The 24,240-nt window shown below is 41.3% G+C and overlaps 1 protein-coding gene across 1 annotated transcript in view; it reads left to right on the forward strand.

The window, feature by feature from the left end:
* The window catches only part of FRMD6 (FERM domain containing 6), a 62,948-nt gene extending 39,726 nt beyond the window's left edge, over positions 1-23,222 (forward strand). Inside the window, exons 4-14 of the mRNA XM_070931668.1 lie at positions 532-611; positions 3,332-3,408; positions 5,444-5,630; positions 10,542-10,697; positions 12,929-12,994; positions 14,976-15,044; positions 15,765-15,939; positions 16,792-17,130; positions 19,172-19,306; positions 20,541-20,632; positions 22,540-23,222. Coding sequence (XP_070787769.1) covers positions 532-611; positions 3,332-3,408; positions 5,444-5,630; positions 10,542-10,697; positions 12,929-12,994; positions 14,976-15,044; positions 15,765-15,939; positions 16,792-17,130; positions 19,172-19,306; positions 20,541-20,632; positions 22,540-22,824 — 1,661 coding nt within the window. The 3' untranslated portion in view covers positions 22,825-23,222. The remainder of the gene's footprint in view (positions 1-531; positions 612-3,331; positions 3,409-5,443; positions 5,631-10,541; positions 10,698-12,928; positions 12,995-14,975; positions 15,045-15,764; positions 15,940-16,791; positions 17,131-19,171; positions 19,307-20,540; positions 20,633-22,539) is intronic.
* The last annotated feature ends 1,018 nt before the right edge of the window (positions 23,223-24,240 follow it).

Below are 24,240 nucleotides of genomic sequence, written 5' to 3' on the forward strand. Positions count from 1 at the left end.
ATGCCTTGCAAAAACTATAATTGTCTCTAAAAAATAAAACTAGAGTCCTTGAAATAAGATCAAATTCCCATGGGCAGGTAATAGGTTAGATAATACTTTGCTACTTGGACCTTTACCATAGAAGTGTCGGAATAAAAGTATAGAAACTATTGAGCTATCAGGATTCTCCTTAAAGAATCAAACTTTCTTAAGGAAGCAAAAAAACGTCATTAGTCTTGCTATATTATTTGCAGTAGATGTGCAAATATACAATTTTTGCAACATTTTAAAAAAGTGGACAGGTTGTTAGAAGAATAAATTATTGAATGCCGTTTTTTAAAATGTCAATTTCCTGAAGAAAAGCTTATGAGGAAATTCTATCTTTTTTTTCCCCACCAGTAGAATTGCTTCAGCTCGTCCACAAAAGCAGCTTTATAAGCTTGGCTTTCCTTAGTCATAAGTGCATCATTGTTACTGTTTTTAAAAAGAATGTCAGAAAATGTTGCTCAGCCTGCATACAAAATACAATCTTCTTGTCCCTTTCTGTGGCAGATAATGAGCATGTATATATGGAATTATCCCAGAAGCTCTACAAGTACTGCCCAAAAGAATGGAAGAAAGAAGCAAGTAAGGTAGGGGTGCCACTCTGGTTTCATCTTTGTGGTCAGGAGGACTGAAGTAGGGAGCAGCTGCCTACTTACATCACAAGCTTGTCTTTCTTTGCCATTGCTGTGGCTAGTAGCTTATGCACTCTAGCCTTATTCACCCCATCACATGTTATGTGTGAGGCATTAGCAAAAGAGCCGCTTGACCTCAGTGTCAGTTATCTGATACACAAGTACAGTATTGGGGTTACTTCACAGTCATGGTTCTCCCACAGTGAGCATCGGGGAAGGAAACACAGGCTGCTGTTGAGCTTTTAGAGACAATTTCTGTATGAACTCAAAGTCCAAAATACTGAATATTCCTAGCTACAGTGGGGGACATCTGTGACCTTAGTGGGAAATCATATCAACCCCTGGAGCATTATAGTTTTATGGTTCCTATTGTTGTCCATATATCTGCAATGTCTTTAGAAGCAATCAGAGAATGGAGAAAATCGCAAAAACTACAAATTTCTGCATGCCTGGTGGTGGTGGTGGGGAGGAGGAGGAAGAGGAGGATTTAAGTTTTTACACCATCGAACTTTCAATGATTCAGCAAGAGAATAGGCAGCAACTAGAAAGGGATTTGTTCAGGAAAGAGCATCCTTGGAACATCTTTCTTGGCTACTTTCATTAAATTCAGCTCCATCACTGTCTCCTTCAAAACGATTTGAATTAGCTCAGAGGAGCCCAAGCTTTTTGGCCGGTGAGCAAAGGTTAAATTTGAGAAAATTGCCCCTTCACAAAACCATAGTGTTGGCACAGAAAGCAACAAAAAAGCAACCAAGGATGTCCACCTAAGGTTTATTATATCTAATACATCTTGAATTTTTGAATGATCTAGACAAGTGATGGCGAACCTTTTAGACACCGAGTGCCCAAACTGCGGGCACACGCTTGCCCAAACGGAAAAGTGCATGAATGCGGGGACATGCGTGAATGCATGCATGCGCGGGTGCCTGCACAGCAGAGACCCGAAGACCAGCTGTCTGGTGGGAGGCGGGGCATCCCAACACTGGCAGCACTGCAAGAGGTAAGATCTTTTTCTTTCGTGAGCTTCTGTTTCATCGTTTGCAGGGAAACAGAAGCTCACGAAAGAAACGCCACAGAGATCTGACCTGGGGTGACGGCATGCGTGCCAGCAGAGAGGGTTCTAAGTGCCACCTCTGGCATATGTGCCATAGGTTCGCCATCACGGATCTAGACTACTACTTTAAGCAGCAGACTAAATTAAACCAAATACATTAGCCTATGCTAATTTTTAAAGTTGTGATCTTTGACATCTTTTAGAAAATCCTGCCCCTTCTGGACATAGTGAGGATGATAAAGTAGTTGTGGCTTGAAGCCTGAAGGACTCCAAGAAAGTGCTCTGGAAGCACATTGTTACTACTGGGCATTGCTTTGGGGCCCCATTGGGCCCACTAGTCTTACAATAAAACAGCCAGAAGTTTTAATTTAGCCTCAGAGCCATTTTAAAGACACTTTTATTTCCTTTTTTCAGAGCAAATAAGATGCTAAATAAGTAGAAGCTAAGTAATCTCCAGTTGATAGGCAATTTTCTAAGAAATGAAATATTAACCAAAAGTTCCCTGTTCTCTAATTCCACAATTTATTTATTTCACAGTCTGATTTCCCATCTCAGTCATAAAACTGACTCAAGTCCAGTTATCATTAAAATGTAGTAACATCATGCACTACAAAACAAATGATACAGTGAAGAACATAACCTATAAATCAGTCAGTTGTGCCAAATGCTTCAGAGATCTCGGCTCTCATTTATGAAATGAGATCTCAGAAAGGTTTGAGCTCGCCCCAAGATAAATTAAAGGAATATGGGGAATATCTCATGAAATTAACATTTGGAGTCCTGTCAGATTTGACCTACTCCCCCCTCCCCCAGGCACCGTATCCTTTGCTGTATCCTGACAAAAGAGCAAATAGTGAAGCTCAGGCATCACTTGGGGTGGAGAATGGTCTAAATTTTGGGTTAAGGTCTCATTCCGCTTGTTAATTGATGGACAAAATGTTGTAAACAGTGTGTTCCTGCACACTTCTGCCAATCTCCTTGGCAAAGATGATTGTAATTTAGCCAGCTCTGTTTCTCCATCATAGTGTGCCTCCAGCTGGTGCTCCTTATAAAAACAGACAGAATAATTAGAAAAAATAGAATCTCAGGTTTCTGGATAAAGATTACTCATCATCATAGATCAAGGGTGTCAAACTCAAGCTCCACAGGCTGGATCTGGCCCATGGGGTGCTTAAGTCTGGCCTGTGGGGAGGGCCTGGAAATAGCAAAGGACTGGCCTGCAGTGCCTCTGGCAGCCAAAACAGGACATGGTGGGGGGCGCAGCTGTGTCGTGCCCTGTTTTGGCCAGCAAAATGTTGCAGGAGGCGTCCGTTCCGTGTCTCCCCCCCTCACCCACCCTCCATGGCCAGCCCATGGAGGAGAACTACAATGCTGATCTGGCCCTTGAAGAAATCCAGTTTGACACCCCTGTTATAGATGTAGCTGACTGTTGTTTATTAAGAGGAGTATCCTTTAAAGGCTGGATACAAGCGAGAGGTTGTTGCAAATGGCCATCTCAGCAGCCCCTGCAGGAATAGACAGTGGGCTAGATATACTTTGGGGCTGATCCAGCAGAGGTCTTTTCATGGCCCTCCCTTTGCTCAGTCTGGAAACTGACATTTATATTTGCTATTTCTTGCAGGGTATAGACCAGTTTGGTCCCCCAATGATCATTCACTTTCGAGTGCAGTATTATGTGGAGAATGGTCGCTTGATCAGGTAAGTTTCAGGAAGCCAGACTACCTAGAATGAGGGGAATGTCACTGAGTGATACCTAGAGTGAGAGGAATCAAAGAGTCCTATTCAAAGCCTTGATGCTAGAGGATTGCAAAAAATAAGTATGGGCGCTCAGAATTGTCCACAAGTTAAATAATATTTTAGCTTACTGATCACTTCATTCAACTTTTTGCCAGGAAATCTGAAAAGATATAATCGCAATAAATACATGGAGGCCACAGCCTGGGAAAAGTTGCACTGACATTTTACCAAATCTTCAGCAATGGGACTCTTTTGAGACTTTTCATCACGATAATTTTTCCTGTTTACCTGTTTAAAAAATCTGCAGGCTGCCGTTGGAAGATGAGAGACCTCTCAAGGCTTACGTAAATTTGATAAAGTAATAAAACAGTATGAAAGTTAATAAAATGAATAAACAGCAGCAAGATAAATGTTAAAGCAATGAAGCAATGGTAAGGAGAGATTCACATCAGCGGGGGCATTCATAGCAAGAAGACAACATATAGGGAAGAACTGAAATGGCCTTGAAAAAAATGTACAGCTACCTCCAGAAAAACATAAGCATAGCCTGGGAAAATAGGAAAGCCTAAGAAAGAAACTCGAGGGTATTCTGCCTTGACTCTCTTTGCTGTAAGAGGGAGGGAAGGGAAAAAACTGTCAGACTTTCAAGATTCTGTTATCATTGTTTCTCAACTTTGGACTTCAACATGCTGAATGTGAATTATGGGAGTTGAGATCCATACGTCTTAAATTTGCCAGATCTGAGAAACATCTCATTAAAACAGAGTTCCGCTATTTCTTATGGTGTCCATTTCCTGACCTGGCCTACCCCAAAGGGTGGACACAAAAGTCAAAATGGTAACCTCAGTGGTATGGTGGCAGTGGCCTTCTTGACGTTTTGGTCCCCAGCCCCTCTCCCCACTTTGAGGTGCTGCTATGCATTAGGTTTAAGGCATTATCAAAGATCTGGGAGAATAATGTTAATCTGTATACAGATTAATGTAAATCAGATTTCCTTAAATCAGGTAAAATATTCTGTTAATCCAGGGATAAGGGTTAGAATGCTCTGCTGTCAGGGTAATTATTTAAGAGCTGACCAGCTGCTACGATGATGATGTAATGACAATGAGTCAACAAGGTTTTTGGATTGATATTTATTTATTTTTATTTATTTTATTAGATTTATATATCACCCTACTCCCGAAGGACTCAGGGCGGTGAACAGCCAAGAGATAAAACACGCAGATTACAAAATTTAAAAACAGTATAAAAACCTAATTAAATAAATTTGGCCCGGAACAGATTAAAACACCCCTAAAGTTTTAGACAGATTTAAAATTTACAATTAAAAAGGGAGGTTAGGCCAGGCCAGCCTGTTGGAATAAAAAGGTCTTGAGGGCACGGCGGAAGGTGTGTAAATCCGGGATCCTCCGTATCTCCGGGGGGAGCTCATTCCAGATAGCAGGTGCCCCCACAGAGAAGACTCTTCCCCTGGGGGCCGCCAGTCGACACTGTTTGGCTGACGGCACCCTGAGGAGCCTCTCTCTATAAGAGCGTACTGGCCGGTGAGAGGCTACTGGTGGCAGCAGGCAGTCCCGTAAGTACCCGGGTCCTAAGCCATAAAGTGATATCACTTTAAGAACCTGTAATAAGAAGAGGCTGTGTTGGGGCGTATCTTTCTCTCCATGTGTGCCTCCAAGCTGTACTTGCTGATTGCTGTTTGTTTGAGGTCTGACTAAAGTACGTGTATGTATATATTCTTTGTAGATAAAACCACTATTTAAATACAAACCTCTGTTTACTGTATATGCTCCTGGGTTGTCTCACATACTCACACTGTGCGCACTCTGACATCAAGCATCTAAAAGCTGCCAAATGAGACCAGCATGCAGACTCTTCTGATACAGTGCATTCCTTATCTCTGGTTTTCTTGTTGATTTGCTCCATGTCCTGAACATTTGCTCATTTTTTTTTCTTCTTTTATTTTTATTTTTTTCATCTTGTCTTCTTTGTCCAGTGACCGAACTGCACGCTACTATTATTACTGGCATCTGAGGAAACAAGTCCTGCGTTCTCAGTGCATGCTACGTGAAGAGGCCTATTTCCTCCTAGCAGCCTTTGCATTGCAGGCTGACCTAGGCAATTTCAAAAGGAACAAGCATTTCGGGAAATACTTTGAACCTGAAGCATACTTTCCTGCGTGGGTAAGGGCGCCTTCCAAAACCACCTTGTTGTCTTTGAGGGAATGTTCCTTGTTTACTTTGAATGCTGAAACACAAACCAAGCGGGGGGGAGGGGGGGTTGGCCATTTCCAGAAACATTTCAGGCAGCAGATGCTGTTTTGGTACAGAGTTGGCCAGTGTCCCCATCAGCTGGATAAAATGCAGAAGGTCTTTTCAGCTTTGCCAGAGCCAGGTTGGTTTTTGCAGAAATTTAGCCACTGCTTAGTTTTTATAATGGTAAAGGGAGGGAGGAAATATGGCTGTTTGGCCAACTTTGCTATCAGTGTGCTTAGCCATTTGAAGCAATTGTGAGACTCATAGCAACTGTGCAAAGGACAGAAATACCAAAGGAACTTGTTTCAGTTGATCAATTTTAAAAAGAGGTTGTATGGCTGGACAAGAGCTCAGAAACTATAGATCAGGTTGTGGTGCATGGTGTAAAATAGGCTTTAGGGCTTCCTGGTTCTTTCTAGTAACTGGTGGTATGTTGCAAAGATTTCTAGATCAAGCTAATTTTCAGGCCTGGCATTGTTGAGGCCTGTTGGATCTCTGTGAATTGAGAGATGCTATAAAGAAAATTAGGATTCCCTTAAAACACTTCTCATTCAGCAACCATTCAAAGTGATGACAATGCTAAGTGAGGAGGACTTACTTCAGGTCTTGATAGTTGTAATCCTTGCAGCAACCCCGCAAACACATGATTATGATTTGGTCGCTTGGCAACCAGCTCGCAATTACAATGGTCACAGCATCAGTCTATTTGCAGTCTTCACGGCCAGCTTTGGACAAGCAAAGAAGGTGGGGAAGCCATGAGGTGGTCACAAATGACGATCTCGTGAGACACTGAAACCTTGCGGAATTCAATGATGACACTGTTGCAGCTGCGGTTGTGTGACATGCTTTACAACTGCGTTGCTTAGCAATGGAGTTGCGGGTCCCAGTTACCATTGTTAAACAAGGGCCGTCTGTATATGAAAAACATGTGCTCTGCCACAGTGCATAAGTCTATAGTAAAGCCTTTGTCAGAAACATCTGTAGGGGCAACAGCTGCATGTTGTTCTGTTTCCCTTCTGGACCACATGGAACCTCCTATGGACTGTAGTTCCAGGTAGCGCCCAGCAGTTTCTGAAAGTAACTCCTCTGAATCAAAAATAGTGTGAGAAATAGTGCCTACAGAGGTCAGGTGGGTGGGTGCTTTGATGGACTACAGTGGAGCAGCAGTAAGGAAAAGGATGAGACAAGAACCTCCATAGCCCAGAGCTGGATAGGAGACAGAATAGCTATCCCCTAGAACAGTGATAGCTAACCTTTTCTGGACTGAGTGCCCAAAGTTCGCGTGCATGCACATGAATGTGTATGTGCATGCCCAAACCCCCAAAATGCAATGTGTATGCAGCCCTGTGCATATGCCCCGCCTCCACGCACGCATGCACATGCAACCCCGCGCATGTACAGCAGAGACCCGAAGACCAGCTGGCCGGTGGGAGGCGTGCAGGCATGTGCAGCAGAGCTGAACTGGGGAAACGGCTCACATGCCCACAGAGAGGGCACTGTGTGCCACCTCTGGCACGCGTGCCATAGGTTCGCCATCACGGCCCTAGAATCTCCCAGGGTATATCCATTAATAAGGGTTTAATCTAGCAAGATTCTTTGTATTGTCTGTAAGCAAATGGAACTCTGTATTATTCTGTGTCATTTCTGGGCTTAGCCTGACAAGGAGTTTGAATGTGCCAGGTATTCCAAACAAAATATCTTCTTTTAATTTTATCTTCACAATTAAAAAAAAACTTTGGAATGTTGTATCTGGGATTCTTCAAACTGCTTCCAAAATAGTGAAAGCCTTCATAGGGAGATATTGATGATGCTATATGTTGGAGAGAGGATATGGAAGTTGTGATGTTTAAGAGAGGAGTACATCCCCTTCCACCTTCAGGCAGTGTTACTCTTGCTTCAGTGGTAAGATGTTTTTATTTATGCATATGATTCCTTGTTCTGGATCATAACTTACCTCATCTGCATATTTATCCCCGGAGAAGCAGATAGTTTATAGAGATTTGGCTATATTTTTTAAATTGGTTAACTGTAACCATATCAGAGAAATCATTCATAGTTTCAGGAAGGAGAGGTAACTTGTCGTTACCCATGTTTCTGGAATAATGTAAGATCTAGAAGAGGGTAGTTAGTGAAGAGGAGCAAATTAAAGGTAAAGGTAAAGGTTCCCCTCGCACATATGTGATAGTCATTCTCGACTCTAGGGGCCGGTGCTCAGCTCCGTTTCTAAGCTGAAGAGCCAGCGCTGTAAAAAGACGTCTCCGTGGTCATGTGGCTGGCATGACTAAACGCCAAAGGCACATGGAACATTGTTACCTTTCCACCAAAGGTGGTCCCTGTTTTTCTACTTGCATTTTTTACATGCTTTCGAACTGCTAGGTTGGCAGAAGCTGGGATAAGTAACGGGAGCTCACCCCGTTACGCAGCACTAGGGATTTGAACCACTGAGCTGCCAACCTTTCAGTCAACAAGCTCAGTGTCTTAGCCACTTTAGGGCCCATGAAATGAGAGTACATGGTTGGAGTTAAAGAAGAATGATGGAGTAACAGGAGTTTGTGAGCATGTGAAAAGATCTTCCCTGATGGTGCCTTGTGGTACTATGTGATTGTTTGTGGCAGCCAGTGCTTCAGCTGGAATTTTTGGTAGTGGCGGATGCAGCAGCTGTGGGCATCCCCAGAATAGATTCTAGTTATAAAGAGAGGGTGAGGTCATGGGGAATGCATAACAGAGACATTCATGCCTGTTTGGTGCAGTACAACAACATGGGTGGAGGAGGTGTAGAGAAGGAGTTAGTTAACTGTTTTATTGCCTTCAAACTTTCCAAATGTGGCCCATCTTCATATCATCATCCTTGTAGTTACCATCATGTAGGCAAATCTATCTGGATAATCGTCATAGGCATTCCTTTGTAGAGACTTGATACATTTTTTAATTTATATCCTACCTTTTATTCCATGACTCACAACAAAATGCATGCATACATACATACCCAATCCCATTTTATTTTCACAGCAATCCCATGAAATAAGTTGGGCTGAAAGATCCAATTTTTGTGATTGGAGTAAATTTAAACCTTCATCTTCTCAATCCTAGTTCAGTATTCTAGCCACTGTATTATACTGACTCTGCTAAGTTGCCTCCGACAGGCAACTCTAAAACTCAAATACAGCACTAGGGTGTTAATATCTTGGTGAATGATTTGACTGTTGCATAAGACCCAGAGCTATGCAAAGATCCCTTTCACCAAATTCTTTGATAGGGAGATGCAAAAGGAAACTCTTAGGATGTTCTGTGAGAAAATGTAGAATGTTATCAAACAAAACAGTATTGCCACAAAAATGGCAACCAAGCCCATAGTTCCTTCTATAAGGTGAAAATACTATTAATCAATGCTAAAATGACTTCATATTTGCATCCCAAATTTTTGATCCTTTTTTTAGCTAGCAGAAAGGAGGAGTAATTTCACTGCAGGACAATTTTGAGAGGGAAAGTCTAAAATGCAACTTTTAGAAACTATATAAAGAGAAGAAAGTCAAAACTTTTCTCTGTTATTCTAAGATGTATGTTCTGGAATAATACGTTACGCTCCTGGAAAGGTGGTAACAGTAAGAATAGTTTAACAATTACTTAGAGAGGTGATGTATTCAAGAGCCAACTGGCCAATTTATCTTGGAATCTTTCTAGAGGAATTGCATTAAAATGATAATCCAGTGGTAGCAAATGAACAATTAGATGCCAAATATAGTAGGTTCTATATTTAGGGTTTCTATGAAAAAAACATGGCAAATGCTGGAAGGATGTCTTCTGGTTTTTGCAGATGCAGCCTTATGCCCTGCAGATATGTTGGGACTACAGGCTCAGATTTCATAGCCAGCAGTTATTTGCCTGTACTGATAGGTATTCCTGGAATTATGGGCCCAAGGCTGGCTGGGGAATTCTGGGAGTTGAAGTCTACCCATCTTAAAGGTGCTGAGGTTGAGAAAGACTAGTGTATGGCAATGTGGCACATTAGCATAAGGCAGCTTCATGCATCAAATGCTTGTGGTGAAACCTTCCTTTAAATATTGTGCAATGGAAACATGGTTTGATAGCTTTTCCAGTAGGTGAACTGACCTCTTTTTAAGTTCTGCCAACTCCCAAGATAACTGTTGGTGTAAACTTGCCAGGTAAGAAGATAATAATCTCTCAACTGTGTTGACTCACTGTTTCCATTTTAAGCCACCTTCCCAGGAGTATTTTAATATCTCCTCTCTGCTTTGTTTTTGAAAGCCATGGATGTCAGTTAGTACAGATAGTCGTAGAGGATAGATCTACTGGTCTTGAAGACTCACTGTTACATCTGGGCTAAGGGCTGCATGCTATCAAATATTACTTGCAGGGAAACGGTGGTGGATGGGATGCGTATTCTCATCTCCAGCTTTCAAACTCACAGAGGTTGGCCACTTTAAGAAACAGAATGCTGAATTAAGGCAAGCCTTAGCCTGATTCAACAGGATTGTTTTTATATTCTTCATCCCTTGGTTATTCTGAAATAGAACAATCTTTTAATGCCTAAAATGTCCCAGGAAATGCATAAGCACCATTTTCATTGCCTCCAAGACCTCTGGAGCAGGGAAAGCTGCAATCAGTGTATGAAGGGGGTTGTCTCCTGGCTGTGCTAATGATTCTTGTGGTTTTTTTCGACTGCTGTGTATTTTAATCTTTGCACACATTTCTTTTACCTATTTTAACACGCTGTCGCCCAGAGCCATATAAATTGACTAAATAAATAGTTGAACATCTAAGTGCCTGAGGATATGAACCCATACCCTTATAATCAACGTGTATTTTTCTTCTTGGCAGGTGGTGGCCAAGAGAGGGAAGGATTACATCCTGAAACACATCCCCATCATGCACAAAGACCAATGTGCACTGACTGCCTCTGAAGCCCACCTCAAGTACATCAAGGAGGCTGTTCGGTTGGATGACGTAGCTGTCCATTATTATAGATTGTACAAGGTATGGAGTGAGGCTACAGCAAGCAAATCTTTGGGTGAAGTGACCGCTGCTTGGCAGTTTCTAATCTTTTTATGGGATGATGCCTCCCAGTCGTAATTTTTAACAATTTTCCTATCATACGATTCATTCACATCACAAAAATCAAATAAAAAATTCTTTGGAGGTAGGCTTAGAGCAGGGGTGTCAAACTCGATTTCGTTGAAGGCTGCATCAGGGTTGTGTTTTACCTCAGGGGGCCAAGGTGGGTGTGGCCAGGGTGGATGTGGCCAGCTCGACGTCGCTCCTGTCAGGGCGCCTATGGTGGCCCGAGTGCTCTGTCAACAAAAATGGGTTCCCGAGCTCCACTTTTGACTGCCACAGCCTCCTGCAACCCTCTGCCAGTGAAAACGTTTTCACTGGCAGAGGGTTGCAGAAGGCCGTGGCAGTCAAAAGTGGAGCTCAGGAGCCTGTGCACCATAGGCCAGTCCTTCGCTATTTCCAGTGCGGCCCCGTGGGGCAGATCTAAGTACCCCGCAGGCCAGTTCTGGGCCCCGGGCCTTGAGTTTGACACCCCAGCCATGGAGGCACATTTTAAATTGCAAGTCAAGAAAGAGCAGGTTTTGTTTGTTTTTTTTAATATCCCCTTTTCAAAAACTGGTGATAAAGATGTGCGGTGAGTTCTAAATCTGTGGACATTGTGCTGCCTGGCAGCTGAGATTCAGGAGGATGTTACCTGGACTGGCACTAACTTTGTTGGATGTAATCATGATCCTTTAGTAATTGCTTTGCAAGCAAATGTTTGAAATGTTTTTTTTCAAAATGACAATGGGAGTGTGGATTATTCAGTGAGTTGAGTAATGTGCACAGCTCAGAGGAAAGATGGCTTAACAACAGGAATAGACCCGAATTAATTCCCCATCTTGCATTTAAGAAGATATGCTATCCAGATCCTGATCCAGAGAGTGATATATGTTGGTTTGCTAAATATTTTTCAAATAATTGAAATGCATTGCTCAATGGCAGCATAAGTTCCACTTTGCAGGAACTATTCAAGGTCATTGGGATGAAATTCTCTGTAGGGCCTGACTGTTGCAAATTCAAGGGATCTCTTTAGCTGTGTACATCCCAAATATTAGAGCCAGGACTGGAGACAGTCTCAGATTCTTTATAATAGCAATTGCAATAGCACTTAGATTTATATGCCATTTCACAATGCTTTACAGCCCTCTCTAAGTGCTGTAACCCCCAGCAATCTGGGTCCTTATTTTACCGACCTAGGAAGGATGGAAGGCTGAGTCAAACTTGAGCCAGTGAGACTCAAACTGCCGATCAGCTGGTAGCCAGCAGTCAGAAGAAGTAGCCTGCAGTACTGCATTCTAACAGTACTGCACTCTAATCACTGCATCACCACTGCAGTGGCTATAATGATACGGTATATGTTGGGGGGTTCAATTTTTTTCTAGACATTGAAAAAATATTGATATTTTATAGATATTGAATTACACAGTGCAGTCTTTTAAGAATCCAAAATCACCCCATTTAGAGTGATACATTCATCCCTCAATTGACATTCACTGGATTATTTTTGCCCAAAGAAGCTGTTTAGTTGTTTGCACAACAAAGTTAACCCTACTTGAAGGTGGCGTAAGATTTTTATAGGCCTCCTGCTATTCGATTCTTTTACAAGCTCTTAGCAGCTGCATTCAGTGTTACCAGCTGACCGTCTTAGACACTGTATTTAGGTATGTTCAACTACAGCTGTAATTGTTAAATGGAGCTTCTATTTGCAAAGAAAAGATGTATATTTCTAAATGTTAGTTGTTTGTAGGGAGCAAGCAGGAGATGCTGCCTATGTGTCATCTAGTTGTTTTGTGGAAAGCAAGCTCCACATGTCTCTCCAAAGCAAAATAAAAATAAGAAAACCTTCCAAGCTAAAAATGCTGATCTCATTTGAACTCACAAGCTCCAAAATAATTTTGGAAGTGCCAAAGGAATGATCCTGAAAAAGAATGAATGAAGAGTTGTAGGTTATACTCCTGCGTATTCATCCTGGTCTTCCTGAGGATTATAAAGTTGTGGTCCAACCAATTCTTGCAGTGCTTTAAAAAACCCAAATTCTTCTTTCATTTGAATCAAAGAAATGTTTCTTTTCTCAATCGCTAGTGAATATGTGCACAGCTCTGGTTATCATTGATATGTCAGCTAAATGTGTTATGTGGGATAATAATGCAAGTGTATTTTCTCTCTTGTAGGACAAGAAAGAAATCGATGCTTCCCTTTCCCTTGGGCTTACCACAAAGGGAATCCAGATATTTCAGGTACATGTTTCGGTAACTGACTTATTGGTACAGACAATTCAGTTACCTGTCCGGATGTGATTGAGACCATTTCTTTTTCAGGATTCTGGCAGATGTGCACAAGCTGTGGTCCCAAGGTCTTATGTAATTCCTCAAAACCTTCCATGAGGACCCAGCAACCTCCAAATTTGCTTTTTTTAAAAACCTGAAAGGTGAAAAGTATTAAATGCCCAACCCAAGGACAATGATACTAGGTTTAATTTTAAAATGAAATGAAATAATTTGGGCAGTCCCGCCGCCCCCCACCCCCAATGCCATATATTCAGGGGTGAAATCTAAAATTTGTTACTACCGGTTCTGTGGGCATGGCTTGGTGGGGGGGAGTAATGTGACTGGGTGGGCGTGGCCAACTTTTTTTATTATTATTTTTAAAAGCATTTTTTCTACAAACTTAAGAGGTTGCAGAAAAAAATGCTTTTAGAAGCTTCTGATGATCAGGCAAGTCAGCTGGGATCAGCAGAGGCTTTTAAAGGCATTTTTTTCCTACAACCACCATTGGTGGGAAGGTAACAGAGTTCCGTGCGCCTTTGGCATTTAGTCATGCCGGCCACATGACCACAGAGACATCTTCGGACAGCACTGGCTCTTTGGCTTAGAAACAGAGATGAGCACCGCCCCCTAGAGTCGGGAACGACTAACACATATGTGCGAGGGGAACCTTTACCTTTACCTTTGCCTTTACCTTAGTAGAGCAGGAAGATGTTTCTCGGCCTAGTTTTTGCAAAGTGAGCACTTGAAAAATGTTCCAGAGTGCTACATCCTGCTCAGTACAAAGAATTTTTGTTGTTGTTAAAAATATTGTTCTCTGAACCCAATTCTGCAGAGCCCGTTATCTAAGTGAATAAAACATTTTGAATAAATAAATAAGTAAACTCCACCTCCCCCCCCATGCTTCCTGATGCCCCTCTGCTCATCTTTTTAATTTCACATTATTGTAGTCCCACTGTTTATTTTTATTGTTTCATTGTAAGCCTCCCAGAAGTAACCCCAGGGCAAGATAGGCAGCAAACAAATTTAACAACAAATAAAAGAGTCATAATTTCATTATTGAGATTCTGTAGCTCACATGCAAACTTAACCTAAAGCATATACCAGTATGATATTGTGGTTAAGATGATGAATGACAAGGTTTGAATCCACCCATATTTATGGAAGCTCACTGGATGACTTTGAGCAAGTCCCTTGCTCTTAGCCAACTGAACCTAAAGAGCTGGGAATTGTTGTTTTAAAGAAAAATTGGAAGAGAGTATTTATACTAAATATTTTTTCATTCCAAAAAGAAATAAAAAATCTAAATTGAATAAATGAATGTTGCTTTCTGCATTATTTTACATCCTGCTGGTAACTGAGTGAGCAAACATTCCAGATGCTGGCCCAAGGTCACCCAGCTGGGTGCCTAAAGAAGGACTAAAACTCACAATCTCCCAGTTTCCACCTGATATCTTAACTACTATACCAAACTGGCTCTCTATCCCTAAGGCAGGGATCCCCAACCCCAGTCTATGGACCGCCACTGGTCTGTGGCATGCCAGAAACCTGGCCACGCAAACAAGCGAAGGCCCATCCATGGGATGCAGGCAGCACATCAAACCACATCCACTCCGGTCTGCGGAAAAAACACTCTCCATGGAACCAGTCCCTGGTGCCCCAAAGGTTGGGGGCTGTTGCCCTAGGGTAATGCAGCTCTTAACAGAAAAAAAGTTATCTGCCAAATCTAGTCAGCCAGTCCAATCCAATCAGCACGAGCAGTACCTCATATGCAATGTGACAAGCATCATGTCAAGCAAATCATTTGAAAACCTCATGCATCTACTTTCTTTTTGACTTATGAAATAAAAAATAGTGGGTGAAAGCAAGGCATATTGTTTCAGTTTAAAAGCCGTATACTTTCTAAGATAAGTGTAGCATAATCATGTTATCTTTTTTCTTCTCTTTCTTTCAGAATATAAACAGTGAAAGACAACTGCTCTATGACTTCCCTTGGACCAACGTAGGAAAACTTGTATTTGTGGTGAGTAGGATAATCCCAAAATTGGACCCTCCTATATGATATCTGTCTGATTTGGTTCTGCAACCCAACAAGACAGACACAGACTTCAGAGGATAATTACAACTGCAGCAAAAAAAATTGCTACCATCCTGCCTTCCATTGAGGACCTGTATACTGCACGAGTCAAAAAGAGGGCTGTGAAAATATCTACAGACCCCTCGCATCCTGGACATCAATTGTTTCAATTCCTACCCTCAAAACGACGCTATAGAGCACTGCACACCAGAACAACTAGACACAAGAACAGTTTTTTCCCAAATGCCATCACTCTGCTAAACAAATATTTCCCTCAACACTTTCAAACTATTTACTAAGTCTGCATTACTATTAATCTTCTCATCGTTCCTATCACCCATCTCCTCCCACTTATGACTGTATGACTGTAACCGTGTTGCTGGTATTCCTAAGATTTATATTGACTGTTTCCCTATGACTATCATTAAGTGTTATATCTTATGATTCTTGACAAATGTATCTTTTCTTTTATGTACACCAAGAGCGTATGCACCAAGACAAATTCCTTGTGTGTCCAATCACTCTTGGCCAATAAAGAATTCTATTCTACTCTATATAACAAACACTGTAAACCAGAGACAGAACTTTTAAAAAAGCCCTACAAAGCTAGGTTAAACAGAAGTCTCTCTGTGCTGGTGAACTTCTTCATGTCTCTTGTCTTTGCAGGGCAAGAGATTTGAGATTCTGCCTGATGGTCTGCCATCTGCTCGCAAGCTCACCTACTACACTGGCTGTCCTTTGCGATCGCGGCATCTCCTGCAGCTCCTGAGCAATAGTCATCGCCTCTACATGAACCTGCAACCTCTCCTGAGGCAGATCAGGAAGCTAGAGGAGAACGAAGGTAGAAATCCCATATTTAATGCCAGTTTGAAACAATATGTGCATTTCTGACTTCACCATAGCACCCACTGTATATGAAAAACAAAATGCACAGGTACAGTATATGTGGTACCTTGCCCAATAGTAGTAACTGTGAGAGGGATCTTGGAGTCCTAGTGGATAACCATTTAAATATGAGCCAGCAGGGTACAGCAGCTGCCAAAAAAGCCAACACAATTATAGGCTGCATAAACAGAGGGATAGAATCAAGATCACATGAAGTGTTAATACTACTTTATAATGCCTTGGTAAGGCCACACTTGGAATACTGCATCCAGTTTTGGTCGCCACGGTGTAAAAAAGAAGTTGAGACTTTAGAAAAAGTGTAGAGAAGAGCAACAAAGATGATTAGGGACTGAAGGCTAAAACATATGAAGAACGGTTGCAGGAACTGGGTATGTCTAGTTTAATGAAAAGAAGGACATGATAGCAGTGTTCCAATATCTCAGGGGCTGCCACAAAGAAGAGTGAGTCAAGCTTTTCTCCAAAGCACCTGAGGGTAGGACAAGAAGCAATGGGTGGAAACTAATCAAGGAGAGAAGCAACTTAGAACTAAGGAGAAATTTCCTGACAGAACAATTAATCAGTGGAACAACTTGCCTCCAGAAGTTGTGAGTGCTCCAACACTGGAAGTTTTTAAGAAGATGTTGGATAACCATTTGCAGGGAGTTGGACTAGAAGACCTCCAAGGTCCCTTCCAACTCTGTTATTCTAGTCTATTGAAGCCATACATATGCACTGTTATTTCTGAGCCCATAGTTCAGATGCCAGATTAAGTATGGGTGTTACATTCTTTCATGTATGATTCTTCCAGAGAAAAAACAATATCGTGAATCCTACATCAGCGATGCTCTGGACCTTGATATGGATCAACTGGAAAAGCGTTCCAGAACCAGTGGAAGTAGTTCAGGCAGTGTGAAGCACAAGCGTCTCTCCCGCCACTCAACTGCTAGCCATAGCAGCTCCCACACCTCTGGAATTGAGACTGATCCAAAGCCCAGGGAACGGGGGACAGAGGAGGACTTCATGGTGGCTGCTGTCCATCGCCAGCTGAGAGCTTGCAGCTCTATGACCAGTCATGGTAGTTCTCATACCTCTGGAGTAGAAAGCAGTGAGAAGGAACGCCTGGAGGAGGACTCCTCTCAGGAGGATGGTAATTGTCCATATTTGGTTCATTCTTGACAATCTTTGCCCACTAATGTAGAGTTTGGGTTTGTTGGTTTGTTTGATTCCTAGATTGAGATTCAAATTCCAGAATATGGAATATAGTAATACTGTCAACTCACAAAGCATCCCTGGCCTGCTCTCAAGTTGCCTTAAGCAAGGGGGGAGATGAGAAACCAACGAAACAGCACAGCAGCAAAAGATAGATGCACATTCCAGACTCATCTCTCTCAAGGCTGTATCCCAGGGTTACCCACAGCGGCCGGAAGGGAGTGGTCTCTACAACCCACGAAATTGCTCCATTGGAGAATGTGATTGATGACACACCGGGGGGGGGGACAGGGTCATGATTGGGGCATAAATTACGTAGGGTCAGAGCTGGCTTCACTTGGGAATGTGCCAATATGAAGCTCCTAATAAATAACTGGATTTCTTTTGAAGCTTGGCTCGAGGCTCATGATTTAATTAGGGCGTCCGTCAGAACCTGACAAATACTTTACATGGGTGGTAAATTTGTGCCTGTTTATTTATTTACCTTTTAGTAGATGTTTTTGTATTTTCTATATTATCTATAGAGTTAGAAATAGATATCCATTTTTATATCTTTTTTTCTTTATGCATTTTGGATTTTTCAGTTATTTGATTATGTTTGTTCATTGTAATACAATAAAAACAATGAAAAATTTAAAATATCAAGTTTGAAAAGCGATTTTCAAACAACCTTGGGATGGCTTTTCTCTGCTTGGGTCTCAGGAGACCCACTGGCAATTAGCATATCTAGCCTTCTGATATGCTGGCTGGGTGTCAACTCGCATAATTTCTCAGGATGCCAAAGGGATTCTGGATATTAATCCAACACAGCTGCGAGGGGCTGATGTACACCAGATTTTTTTTCAAGCTGTGTTCTGCAAGAACCTATGGATGCATAAGAACTTGATGGGGTTTATTTGAACACAGTCATTTCTTATCTCTAGAGCTTGCCTGTTGATCAAAGGTTAGTGGAATTTTTAATTATCAATTTCCACTGACTGAAAACATTTGAAAACTCCTGGTAAAGGCAATGCTCAGCTAGAAGGACCAAATAGCCTGACTCTGCATCCTTCTCCTGCTTTGGTTTCTATGTCATTATCTCTTTAATATTTCCTAGTATTATTAAAAATATCCAAGGCTATATTCTCAAAAATAAAGAGCAGGAAAATACAAGATGAACAAAGCATGCCAGCATTCTCCCAGTGGGTGTCAGGTTTTCTTTCTTTTTCTTCTTATTGAAATTGGGTGGCCAGAAGGAAGTTATCATGAGTGAAGAAATGGCCCATGGAGGGTAAATCCTTTCCATGTGGATTTCATCCTGTCCTGTGGCTGGTGGGACAAAGAGTCCAGAAGGAAAAGGGTGTGTGCATCATTTTCCTCTGTTATTTCTCTGGATTTGATTGCTGCCTCCCGCAGCTGCTTTTCATTCTGGGAACAAAAGAAAAGGCACCCTGTGTTTTGTACTCTCCCTTTAGATTTTTTGGGGGCCTAAACCATTAGAGAAAAAAAAGTGGTTTTGCATCGTCTGGATTTCCCAAATTCATCTGTTGTAAAGCTGCCGAGGGCTGCCACAAAGAAGAGGGAGTCAAGCTATTCTCCAAAGCACCTGAAGGCAGGACAAGAAGCAATGGGTGGAAACTAATCAAGGGGAGAAGCAATTTAGAACTAAGGAGAACTTTCCTGACAGTTAGAACAATTAACCAGTGGAACAAATTGCCTCCAGAAGTTGCAAATGCTCCAACACTGGAAATTTTTAAGAAGAGATTGGATAACCATTTGTCTGAAATGATATAGGGTTTCCTGCCTAGGTAGGGGGTTGGACTAGAAGACCTCCAAGGTCCCTTCCAACTCTGTTATTCTGTTCTGTTCTGTTCTCGTCTCGTCTTGTTTAGTCTAGTCTATTTTAAAGATAAGATTATGCTTTGTTGTACCCGCAGTCTTGTCAATGTAGCTGTTCCAGCTCCTCCTTTCCCCTTGCATTTATTCTCTCTTTGTTTCAGAAATAGAAATGCTGGTTGATGATCCTCGAGATCTCGAGCCAACAAGTGAAACATCTCTGGATGACATCAATCCTGATGTTTGCATTTATATCACAGAGGACATGCTGTTGGCCAGGAAGTTTAATGGACATTCAGGTGAGTTTATTGTAAGGAACAAAAGGAGAACTCTAACATGGGTTGCCCTCAATTTACAACAGTTTGTTTAGTGACAGTTCAGAGTTGCAACAGCACTGAAAAAAGTGACTTGTGACCGTTTTTCCACACTTACGACCGTTGCAACAAGTCCATGGTCACGTGATTTACATTTGAATGCTTGACAACTGACTCACATTTATGACGGTTGCAGTGTCCCTTTTGCAACCTTCTGACAAGCAAAGTCAATGGGGAAGCCAGATTCACTTAACAACCATGTTACTAATTTAACAACTCCAGTGATTCACTTAACAAATGTGGCCTGAAACGTCATAAAATGGGACCAAACCCACTTAACAAATTTCTCACTTAGCAACATAAATGATGGGCTCAATTGTGGTCATAAATCAAGGACTACTTGTATTTTTATTATGATTACAAAAGGTTCAAAGAAATGTACATAGGTACACTACACGCAACATACCAAATATTTAATGATAAACAAAGAAGTAACCATTCATTTCAAGTTAGTAGTTTCCAGCAGAGTAGGTGTATCAGTCTTAATTTTAACAACTTGTATTTTATATACCGAACTGTGCCATATCAGGCTGAATTTTGACCATCTTCACTCAAATAATTTTCAAGGTAAGGACAGCCTTCCTTAGCAATAGCAATAGCGCTTAGACTTATATACCACTTTACAGTGCTTTACAGCCCTCTCTAAGCAGTTTACAGAGTCGGCATATTGCCCCCAACAATTTGGCTCCTCGTTTTACCCACCTCGGAAGGATGGAAGGCTGAGTCAACCTGGTGAGATGTGAACTGCCAAATTGCAGGCAGCCGGCAGTCAGCAGAAGTAGCCTGCAGTACTCTAACCACTGCGCCTCCATGGCTCATCCATGGTTTAGACGGGATCCTTCAGAAAAAAGCTTTCATAATCCCTAGTTAACACGACCCATGGGAAGTCCCTAGTTAGCAGGGAAATTGCAGTCTGCACATATGGAGAGCACCTGGTTAAGGAAGGTTGTATTCATTCCATCAAACTCATTATTGCCGTACTTAGAATTCTATAAAGGCCAGATAAAAGATAACAGGCTCATACGATTTTTACAATGCAATTCGATGCAAAAAGTGCACTTCAGATGTACTGTATTCTGTGCAGCACTACAATACCATGAAAACTTAATGACGATTGAATCACCTCTTTTGGTTTTTATTTTCTTGTCACCTAACTCAGGGTTAGTTGTCAAAGAAGTGAATTCGTCTACTTCCAGCTCCTCGGAGACAGTGGTAAAACTTCGTGGCCAGAGCATTGATTCATTGCCACAGGTTTGTGAATTGTGATGGGAAAAACCAAGTCAGACAGAATGGGTGGATGACTATGACAGAACATAGCATTCTAATGGCAGCTAATCATAACAGGAATGGAAGCAAAATCACTGTTTTGGGAATAGTAGACAAATCCCTTCCATATGTTTTCATTTATTTGTTACATTTCAGGCATCACATGATGCTTTAATGATGTCTTCTACTTTTCTCTGTTTGCAATACTGTAACTGTAGGCAGACAGTATGGAACGCGGTGGCTCAGTGACTAAGACGTTGAGCTTGTTGATCGAAAGGTCGGCAGTTCAGCAGTTCAAATCCCTAGTGCCACCTAACAGGGTGAGTTCCGGTTACTTGCCCCAGCTTCTGCCAACCTAGCAATTCAAAAACACTATAAAAAATGCAAGTAGAAAAATAGGGACCACCTCTGGTGGGAAGGTAACAGCGTTCCATGCGCCATTGGCATTTAGTCATGCTGGCCACATGACCATGGAGACGTCTTCAGACAGCGCTGGCTCTTCGTCTTTGAAACGGAGATGAGCACCACCCCCTAGAGTCGGGGCACATATGTGTGAAGGGAACCTTTAACTTTACCTTTACTTTAACTGTAGGCAGAAAAAGGAGAAGTAAAACAAATACAACGGATTATGGCTTGACAAGCATCTTATCAGGCACTTTAAGCTTTCAGATAATCCAAAAGTGTCAATGAAGATTGTTTGGCTGAGTTTGCACAATATGCCAGGCTAGGCTAAAATGTAACTCGGTTGTTGGTGGATCAGTGTCTAATAGTAATACAGCTTTTATCTTAGTATGTTGTGTGAAGGACTCACACACAAAGTAAGATTTATTTGTTATTTATTTATTTTTCTTCACCAAACAAAAAATACAAATTCAAAGAAAGAAAATAAGGAAATCAAAATGTGACAGGGAAAAGAGACACACCAGTGCACTTATGCACACCCCCTTAAATATGGAGTGAGGTCCATATTTAAATTAGAATTAAAACTGTGGAAGTTAATGGCTGAAATAACGGGATCAGATAAAATATTCCAGACTTTGACAATTCTGTCACAAAAATCAAATTGTTTACAATTGATATTAGAGCAGTTTATGCTAAATTTAAAACGGTTTAAAACGTTTTTTGCACACGTTGCATTATGATTAAAGCTAAAAAAAAGTCATTTATTTATTTGTTTGTTTATTTATTTGTTTATTTATTTATTGGTTCGATTTATATGCCGCCCTTCTCCGGAGACTCAGAGCGGCTTACAATGCATTAAACAATAGCCTTCATACTTTTGTATATACCTGCTTAGTAGGGCTTTTGGCCCCCCCTAAGCGGTGTTCTTTTTTATACAAAGTCAGCTTATTGCCCCCACAATCCGGGTCCTCATTTTACCTACCTCGAAAGGATGGAAGACTGAGTCAACCTTGAGCCTCATGAGATTTGAACTTGCAGTAATTGCAGGCAGCTGGTGCTATTTAACAGCACTTTAGTCTGCTGTGCCACCAAGGCTCATTTACAGTGAAGCATTGTACAATTTTGTATGCAATACCTAAGTTTCAACATGTTGTTGAAACCGACATGTGATGTGAATACAGCCATTGTGCTTTGTCAACCCATGTTTATAATTTAATGTACTGTTTGAACTCAGCCTGTGTGTCTTCTCAAGTTCCTACTTTCCGCAGAGAAGAGACTAAATTTGGGGAAAGATCATTCTTTTCCCAGTCAAATTCAAGGGCCATCAACAACAATAACAAAAATTCATGATATTTTGATCAATATCAAACTGTATTTAAAGAACCTACCAGACAGAAATAAAGTAAGTTGTTCCATAAAGCCAGTTGTTCCATAACTTGAGGGTCTCAGAATAAGGAAGGACAAATTAAACCTTTCCTTATTTTCTACAGAGCATCTGCCAGAAACCAAGGACCTCCACCGATCGCCACAGCTTAAGTCTGGATGACATACGGCTCTACCAAAAAGACTTCTTGCGCCTGGCAAGCCTATGCCAGGAGACAGCACAGAGTTATACATTTGGGTGTGGCCATGGATTGGCTGAAGACAGACTGTATTGTAATGGCTGTTTAGCTCAACAGTGCATCAATATCCAAAACGCTTTTCCCGTCAAAAGAACCAGCAAATACTTTTCCTTGGACCTCGCCCATGAAGACGTTCCAGAATTTGTTGTCTGATGCTGTCGTTGGGTGCTCTGGCAAGACAACCCAGTGTTTCCAGTTCCAAAAACCTTTTTTGGTGTGCCAAACAGGAATTTTCTCCCTCAACGGTTTTCCCAGGATACTAAAAAAAAAAAAAAAAATCAAGGCCTTGTAAACTGTTGCACTTTTGTAAAAGCTTATCCTATTTGCGGGTGCTTCGGCATCAAAATTTGCCGTGAGGCAGAATTTGATTTGGTTAAAAATCAGTTGGATTTGGAAGACCCGGTCTCTTCTTTTGAAAGCAGCCAACTTGGAGGACCTATTGATTCACAAGAAGGATGCACAATGTTTACTTTAAGTATAGATATATCTCTTTTATTTGTGGGGGGTTTTTTTATTTGCCTCACGGGGGCTCTTCTGTGCTATGCATACCATAGATTTTTGCATCACCATTGCAGTTTAGTTTTTCCCCTTGTGAGAATAATTCTTTAGTTCTTCTTCTCCATTCACATTCGTTTGTGCCATGTCAAGCCAAAGAAATGCCCCCTATACAGTGGGTGACATCAAGATGAAGCTCTAAGCAATAACTAACCCAAAGGATTGTGTACAAAAGTTGCTCAGAGGATGAAAGCAACTTGAGATGCAATGAATCCATCTTGTGATCTTCTCCCTCACAAAAAAAAAAAAAAATGTAAGCTTTTGATCCAAATGGAATCTCTGTGCTATTTTGTAAAGTTTACAAAAAGAAAAAAAAATCAAACCAAAACAAGCAAGTGAACAACAACAAAAATCCCCAAATAGATGTTAGATGGTTTGGGGAAACTTTCTGGAAGCTTTGTTGTTTCAAAAGGGGTGGGTGGGAAATGAGGATGTAGCAATAGGATTTGCTGACCAAAGTACCTTAAGTTCAGAGAGAGAAAGAGAGAGAGAGAGAGAGAGAGAGCATGTGTGAGAGAGAGCGAATATAAAAATATGCACATTGCAGAAAAGAGTATATGTTTAATGTATTTTTGAAAATATAAAACTCATTTTATGTTTTGTTTCGGTTTTGATTTCAGTGCTTTTTTAAAAGAAAAATTAACGCTTCCTTTCTTTCAAACTGCATGTATAGACAATTGTGCGAATGCACATTTTACACATGGTTAAAACAGTCTCTTTTTTGTTTTTGTTTTTTGTTTTATTATTATTATTTTGCTATTGAGCATAATAAGGGGAGAGAGTTGTTTCTGCACTGCAAACGTGGCTTTCCCTACTCCAATAACTTTTTTTTTTTAACTAAACTTTTGCTTCCATGTATCATGAGATGTTCCTCTCCCTTTTCTGGAAAGGGGAAAGATTTCTATCTTGTTCCAGTGTTAGATCAATGAACAAGTGTGGCTTTCAAAAGGAATGCTCTGATTTTATGTCTGCCATAGGTTGGAACAAAAGCTCCATCAGCTACCATCCTCCTAT

This window comes from Pituophis catenifer, unplaced genomic scaffold (genome assembly GCF_029215685.1).
Source record: "Pituophis catenifer annectens isolate HBS135680 unplaced genomic scaffold, rPitCat1.0.hap2 SCAF_1, whole genome shotgun sequence".
Lineage (NCBI taxonomy): Eukaryota > Metazoa > Chordata > Lepidosauria > Squamata > Colubridae > Pituophis > Pituophis catenifer.